This window comes from Protomyctophum bolini (genome assembly GCF_963924005.1).
Source record: "Protomyctophum bolini genome assembly, chromosome: 14".
NCBI classification, from domain to species: Eukaryota; Metazoa; Chordata; class Actinopteri; order Myctophiformes; family Myctophidae; genus Protomyctophum; species Protomyctophum bolini.
In genome coordinates, this window is record NC_137875.1 from 2,584,966 (window position 1) to 2,593,732 (window position 8,767).

The 8,767-nt window shown below is 42.5% G+C and overlaps 1 protein-coding gene across 1 annotated transcript; it reads left to right on the forward strand.

Annotated features, from left to right (window-relative positions):
• Positions 1-3,877: 3,877 nt before the first annotated feature.
• On the forward strand, positions 3,878-7,857 carry LOC308328255 (homeobox protein Hox-D9b-like; the record flags this gene model as incomplete). The annotated part of the gene is made up of 3 exons (XM_080782023.1): positions 3,878-4,028; positions 4,080-4,817; positions 7,598-7,857. 3 exons carry the CDS (start codon positions 3,878-3,880, stop codon positions 7,846-7,848), a joined length of 1,140 nt encoding a protein of 379 aa, XP_080638149.1. The 3' UTR covers positions 7,849-7,857.
• Between the last annotated feature and the right edge of the window lie 910 nt (positions 7,858-8,767).

Here is an 8,767-nt window from a genome sequence, read left to right on the forward strand (position 1 = left end):
TACGCCGTTTATCTATATACTAAATAATAGTCTTTGATGTAAAAGCCGTTGAATTCTTGCAACGAAAACTTCGTGTCATATAGCCTATATAAATTATCCAGTTAAACGTCTAATAAAACAAATAAATTAAAAATGTACAAACCCGTGCTGTAGTTTTCTTCAGGGTTATTGTTCACATTATTATTATTATTTAATATTTACTATATCATATGCCCTTGTTGTTATATTTATATATACGCAGTGACGTGTTCATAAAAAATACAACTTTCATTTGTATAATCGGTATATATTTCTTAATAGCAGTATAATTATAACTATATATATATATCTTATATAAACTATGTGACATTGTTCACATGAACCAAAAGCTACCGCATGTCGATCCATCCCATCGTCAGCCAGAGGAACAGCGACACCTGGAGGCAGGAGCGGGGAACTTCCTCCTGAAGTTCAGTGGAGGAGGCGAATTTTGTATTCATATATTATGCCAGTGATACTCAACCTCAGGCCGCGGGACCATTATGACTGGCCCACCAATGAAAATGAAATAAAAATAAAAAAATCTGAATGAAGTTATCTTTAATTACATTATTATAAGTAATACTATTAGAGTTGTACTATTACTCGAACGAAAATAAAAGCTTGGGGGGGGGGGGGGAGATGCAATGCAAATGAAAGACATATACTGTGTATCCCTATTCCCTGACATAATTTTATAGCTAAACGGACAGAATTCTATTTTATTTGAATGATGAAACCCAGCTGCCATTAATAGAAATGGAAATGGAAATTGCGGAAATTGCGGAAATGGTGGAAATGGAAATTGCGGAAATGCGGAAATGGAAATTGCGGAAATTGCAGAAATGGAAATTGAGGAAATGGAAATTGCGGAAATTGAGGAAATGGTAATTGCGGAAATTGCTCTTCACTTTCAGGTAGATTGTTTTATTTTACTCAGTCAGCCATATCACTACTCATTTTTTTTCATGAAAAAGGTCATAGCTGGGTAATCTATTTTCAGGCAAATTGTGTTTATTGTATTTTATTTTACTCAGCCATAACAATTTATTTTCTGTTAACCAACTTGCTGGCTGGCAGGCAGGCAGACAGCTACTCATAGACAGGCAGACAGACAGACAGCTACTCATGGAGAATTGGACAGGCAGGCAGTCAGACAGCTATGCTCATAGACAGGCAGACAGACAGCTACTCATGGAGAATTGGACAGGCAGGCAGACAGCTACTCATGGACAATTGGACAGGCAGACAGTCAGACAGACAGCTACTCATAGACAGGCAGACATGTAGACAGCTACTAATGGAGAATTGGACAGGCAGGCAGACAGCTACTCATGGACAATTGGACAGGCAGGAAGGCAGACAGCTACTCATAGACAGACAGACAGCTACTCATGGACAATTGGACAGGCAGGAAGGCAGACAGCTACTCATAGACAGACAGACAGCTACTCATAGACAATTGGGCAGGCAGGCAGACAGCTACTCATAGACAGACAGACAGCTACTCATGGACAATTGGACAGGCAGGAAGGCAGACAGCTACTCATAGACAGGCAGACAGACAGCTACTCATGGACAATTAGGCAGGCAGGCAGACAGCTACTCATAGACAGGCAGACAGACAGCTACTCATGGACAATTAGGCAGGCAGGCAGACAGCTACTCAGACAGGCAGACAGACAGCTACTCATGGACAATTGGACAGGCAGGCAGGCAGACAGACAGCTACTCATAGACAGGCAGGCAGACAGCTACTCATAGACAGGCAGACAGTAAGACAGCTACTCATTGACAGACAGACAAATAACTACTCATGGACAGACAGACAGACAGACAGACAGACAGACAGACAGACAGACAGACAGACAGACAGACAGACAGACAGACAGACAATAAAATGTTATAAATATGAACCTAAAGGCTTTAAAAATGGCAAAGTGAAAGAGTTCACCTGATATTGATTAAGAGAGCAGTTATTATATTATATTGGGTTGTCACTCCTATAAACAGTGTTGACATTTCACTTGGCAAATAATTGACATACAAACAAATCACTTAATTGTTTGGCTTTTATATATAGGCTTTGTAGACTAAAGTTTCACGACTGGAACAGAGTCAGTCACCTGGCAATAATCAACATTCACCAAATGTAATAGTTACTCAGAAATCATAAAATATAGTAGAAAAATAGCAGAAATACATGAAGCTCACACACCTGGGTTGCAATAAGTTGCTTGTTGTTGTTGTGAGATATTTCTGAGAATGTTTTGAGCATTTGTAAACCTTTCTCTCTTTCAAAACCTCACTCAAAACCCACCTCTTCAAAATAGCTTTCCCCAGTTGACGTCTCGTTTATCCTTTTATCTTTTTAACCCTGTATCTGTTATGTTTTACTTTGTTTTTTTTCTCTTAATAAAGTCTGTTCCTAGTGTTCCCTTGTAAAGCGCTTTGGGTATTTAGAAAAGCGCTATATAAATCTGAGCTATTATTATTATTATTATTATTATGGATGGAAACACGATGTTGCTGATTATTATGCAAAAAATTATGTTGTAGGCCTATAGCATAGGCCGGTGCAGCGCACTCCATATTTGATTGATTGATTGATTGACATTTTTATTAACAGATTGATTGCAGAATATAGATAGGCCTATATACAGTCCAAGGAAGGTACAGGTCAATTAATGCAAATAAAAAATTGCTAAATTATTTGCGGTATATAGGCATGTGAGCCTTCGGACCACCATGACATTTAAAGGAGAATTCCATGCTAGAATGCTTTCTTATCTTTCTTACCTTTCTTTGTAGTTGTTACGTCCCCACCAAAGAGGTCCAGGTGTTTTTTTTTGTGCAAAAACTCCTTATTGGCTATTTTCCCTACCATAAGCCCTAAATGAATTGCATTGCATTGAATGGGAATTGAATGGGGCTATATGGGGTGTTATGCTAGTTCGCTTATTTCCATCGAAATAAGTAGTAAAGTGTGCCGCTTGGGATATTATTTACATTATGAAGAGAGGATATATATAAATAAATTATAATTTTGAGCGATGGAAATAAGCGAATTAGCACAACACCCCATAGCCCCATTAAATTCCCATCCAATTCAATGCAATTCATTTAGGGCTTATGGTAGGGGAAACAGCCAATAAGGAGCTTTTGCACAAAATAACACCTGGACCTCTTTGGTGGGGACGACGTAACAACTACAAAGAAAGGTAAGAAAGCCTTTTAGTATGGAATTCTCCTTTAAGCCTGATCAGACGCAAGCATATTTTTCCAATTCCATGCTGTAGGCCTATATGTTGGTATACCATTAGGAGAGATCAATTCAAAACATTAATTCTTCTATATAGCCTACATTCTCTATAATTTTGTATAGACTTCTTGTATAAAGTAATGCCAGATGTATGACAATAATTTAACTTTAGAGTGTGAAATGAAACCAAATGGACCTGTATAAATAAAGAGTCCCCATGCATTTGTTTTCATTTATATACACTCAAAAGATAAAGATCTACCGGTATATTATATAAGGGATCCATTTGGACCTGCTGGCATCATAATAATTCTGTCCACCAGTATATAAACAACAGAATGGTTCCATTAGCCTCGTCTGTAGGTAAATATAGGACCACCATGTGATCCTGCACTGAACCAATGACCGTCCAAGACTCAGACACGAGCAGGGGAGAAAAAAATACTACGTTTTTTTTTTTTTAGGGGGAGGATGAAAGCTAGCAGTGCCCCACCTATACAGGCTTTACCCCTTTTAATAGTTTATATAATTACTGTTGTTATTATTATTGAAATGATCCAATAAAAAAACATGTCTTCTCTAACCAATTATTACTCCATGATTGGCCACGAGAGCAGCAGCGACCATCAGGATCTGTTGTACGCGGGCAGCAGCGGCTGCTCCTCCGGCGGCGCCGCCTCGTTCCTCCAGGGTCCGCCGGGAGGAGGGCTGCAGGCTGCGGCCAAAGCCGCAGCGCCGGCCCGGGGCGGTGGAGGAGGCGGTGGAGGAGGAGGAGGAGGAGGAGGAGGAGGAGGAGGAGGAGGAGGCGGTGGAGGAGGAGGAGGAGGAGGAGGAGGAGGAGGAGGAGAGGACGAGCTGCTGCCCGCCGCCGCAGGCAGCATGAACATGAACGGCTTCTCCCACCATTTCTCCTCCTCCGGCTTCTCCGGCGGCTTCAAACAGAGCGTCCTGAACGGGCTGTCCCCGTGGATCACCGCCGCCTCTTCGTCTTCCTCCCCCGCCTCCTCCTCGTCGATACCTGGGCTTTTCCATCCGCACCACGAGCCCCTGAACCCCCACCACCACCCCCACCCTCACCACCACCACCACCACCACCACCAGTCCTCCGCCTACTACGGCAGCGCCGGCTCGCACGGCCACACACACGCCCAGCACCTCGCGCCGTCCTCGGCGTCGTCGGAGGGGAAGTTTGTCCGCTGCTGGGAGGGAGAGTCTCCGGTGGTCTCTGCGGGCTCCCTGCCCTCCCAGGCCGGGTTCAACACCACGACCTCCGGCTCCGGCCCTGCGGGGTCTTACGACGATGAACCCACCAAGCCACACACATCTACTCCTCCTCCGCCCAGCAACAGCAACAACAACAACAACAATAGCTCCAGCAGAACCGCCACCACCACCACCGAGGATTCTAGCTTCGTCAGTCCGACAGAGGCGACTCCTGAGCGGCGTGAGGGCGAGGCGGAGGCCGGCAGGCGCGCAGCGGCCGCGGAGGAGCCGAGAGATAATAAAGAGAATAAGGCGAAACTACTTATGGACACTAGTAAGACATTATAGATCTTTATATGTGTGTGTGTGTGTGTGTGTGTGTGTGTGTGTGTGTGTGTGTGTGTGTGTGTGTGTGTGTGTGTGTGTGTGTGTGTGTGTGTGTGTGTGTGTGTGTGTGTGTGTGACTCTAGACTTTTACTGCCCTATAAATGTCTTGTAAATAGTTAAATGAAAAAGTTTATTGTCCATCAAAATAATTTATGTAATATTCAGAGGTATACATTCAGCACAGCGGAGTGTTCTGAGACTCTGACACACATTAAACACATTTAAATTATAATATAATATCATCTGTTCTTTATTTATTTAAAAAAAAAGAATAAAGCTTGAAAACAAACTTTTTGTTTTGAGGGGAAAAAAGACAACGTTCGACAGTTATTCTGTAATTGCTTCGGATGTTTGTATCAAATAATATCAATCTATAGATATGTTAATTAGCCTGCATTATATTATATTTGGACAATATATTGTGAATACTATATTAGCCTAAATACAAAACATAGCATTGTATTCTATTCCATTCTATTAGGCTATAGCCTAATAGAATATAATATAACATGTAACATAACATGTTTTATATGTTAATAGTAATAGTATCAGCCTATATTGTATGACATTAATCCAGTTGTACAGCCGTTTTGATAGAGCTGTACAACTGTGTGTAATATCGTGTCAGAGTTATGTTGTGGTTTCAGGTCTGGAGCCGAGCCACGCACACGCACACACACATGCACTGTATACGCGGTCAGAACAACACAAACTCATTTAACATTGGCGTCACTTTTAAACCACACACGCACGCACGCACACGCGCACATACACATTCAAAAGCAAGCCATGCTTCTCGCCGCAACCAAATTCTGTTCATTGAAAGTGCATTGAAATTTCACACCATGCACAAAGGGAAAAAAATAAGAAAAAATGTCATGTCAAATTATTCTGAAAAAATAGCAAATAACTATAATAGATATTATACATTTATTGTTTTAACAGCACTGACTGACTGGCAGTCTGACATGAGGCCCCCTCCCTCGCGGGCTGCATGTTTTCAGCACCCTTCTTCGCTGAAACGCATGTGTTGTGAGCTTGTAGATCTGTTATTTTCGCCCGCATTGGCGGTGTGTATATAGGGTTCATGGTGTCAAGGAAGGCTCATGGCCACCAGGCAGGATGCAGGCCTGTATACGCCCTCAAGGCCAAAGATATAGGCATATAGAGGTGTGAGCTTGTAGATCTGTTATTATCGCCCATATAGGCCTGTGTAGTGTTCATGGTGTCGGCTCTCTGGCCACGAGGCAGCATGCAGGCCTATAGGCTACCCTCAAGGCCAAAGATAGGCCTATAGAGGTGTGAGCTTGTAGATCTGTTATTTTCCCCCGCATATAGGCCTGTGTAGGGTTCATGGTGTCAAGGGGCTCTCTGGCCATGCACCAGGCAGACCCTCAAAGCCAAAGATGTGCTATAATAGGCCTATAGAGGTGTGAGCTTGCAGATCTATTTTCGGCATGCATGCGACTGCACCATCGTGTGCATGCGCACCGCGATGATAACACTGCATTAATAGGAGATGCACGCACGCACACACGCACGTGCACACCGCACACACGACACACTGCACACGTGCACTGTATTTAGGAGATACACGTGCAGGCGCGCGCGCGCGCACACACACACACACACACACACTTCACGTTCGGGTAGCCTATTGCAAAACAATTGCTTTGATAATTCAGTATATAAGCTATATATATTATTTGTTTGACTTATACTCCATGCACATCTCAGAGCAAAGTATAGCCTATATTGTATATAGGATAGGCTACTTATGAAAACTTTAGTTTTATAGATTTTGATCATTATTACAAAAAACACACTAACCTCTTCAGCCTATACATTTCGTCCATATTTGATTTGGTTTGCACAATATTATTTTACTTTGGTGCATCAGGTATAGGCTATATTGAAGCACAATGCGTCACAATACGATGCATTGTGATTTGTGATCGGCTATTTTCTTTAAATGGGAATGGAACATATACGTTTAATTTAAGTAGGCCTACATACTGTACACGTTTAATATTAAAAACATATAGGCCTACATAAATCACTTCAGCCCTGTTTAAACTTTGACTATATTTGAAAATAGCAGACCTGCTATTTTCAAAGGATTTATACATTTTAGTCAGACGTGATAAATTGTGAAACGGGACATTCTTGTCAATTTGGAATTCTGGACTTATACTTACTTGTAACAGAGTATACTTCTCCATTGCACTTTCAATATATCTTCATATAATTGGTCCTCACACTGATGTGATGTTCATGATGAAATCGTACCATTATTTTGTGTCTCATATAGGCCTATAGGAGGGCTTTTTTGGGCATAGTTCAGAAACCAGTCGTGACATCATCGATGGGGAATCCAAGCTATAATAGAAACAGCAGGCTTTCTATAGTCCTGCAAAGTAGTTGCAATGTGAAAATGGAAGCCATGGTTCTCACGATAATACAAATGTATATATATTTGTTTTCAAAAAACACGGGGCTATAGTGATCAAATTAGGATGTCAGTGGACCACTTCTATACGGCCCTCTATACGAGACAGACCGAGTATGGACAAAACTGTGGCATTTTATCATGGACATTGACCAATTATATGAACATGTTATTTGAGAAGTGACCGTGAAGAAATGGTCCTTTTGAGTATAAGCGTATACAGGCCTAGACTACTGTTCCCCAACCCCGTCTGTCGCCGTGTGTGTTCCCCCATGCAGCCACCAGCCCCAACGCGGTCGCCAACTGGATCACGGCCCGCTCCACGCGCAAGAAGCGCTGCCCGTACAGCAAGCACCAGACCCTGGAGCTGGAGAAGGAGTTCCTGTACAACATGTACCTGACCCGGGACCGGCGGCTGGAGGTGGCCGCGGGCCTGAGGCTGACGGAGCGCCAGGTGAAGATCTGGTTCCAGAACAGACGCATGAAAATGAAGAAGCTGATGGGCCGCGACAGGAGAACCGTCCTGTGATGTTGATGATGAGGAGGATGGAGGATAGGATGCACGACTCATTCACAACACGTTATTATATGGACTTTTTGGACTGTAATATATCCCGCTATCACTCTCTCTCTTTCTCTCTCTACGACTAGAGAGTTCCAGAACCTTTTATAAGGCCCGTTTTTCCCCTGCAAGTGAAAAGAAGCGGCTTGCGCGGGCTTGGCATGAGCTGGTTATAGTCTGTTTCTCTCCCCAGGTTGGCAGAGAGAGAGAGTCTGTATACCGCCCCCAGGATATATTAAACTGACACTATATGTGTGGACAAAATGGGTTGCAAAATCGTTTAGTCTGAGTCACTATATCTGTTCTTCTACTACAGATACATGTTGTGGGAAAATAGCCGAACTACATGAAGCTTAAACTTAAACTATACTACTAAATACAAAGGCGTGGTGGTGGTGACTGAGGATGCGCTATTTTCTGCACAACGTCTTTGCCTCTTTTGCTCTTTCTTATACGAAATATTTGACAATTTGGCCAATTTGTTATTAACAGAAAAAGTCATGAAATTATCACTTTAGCATGTATACACACTTAGGCTATAGGCCTATATACTTTTGGCTTGTTTACTATGTTCAGTCACTGAGAAAACAATGTTGCATCGGCGCGGGGAGAAAGCCCGACATGTCGGGAGGTCGGACCTCCCAGATTAGGAAGGAACCACTGACTGACTGACTGACTGACTGACTGACTGCTGTACACCAAAACCTCTTCACCGAAAATAACATTATTATTATTATGAGATTGTAGGCCTATACATTGAATTGTACTGTATAGATCTGTTATTATTGTATTTAAAATATGCCGAATGTTACCCCCCCCCCCCACCAGAGAGAGGGACACCACTGAATTCATAATATGATCATCATAATTATGAACATATATGGGA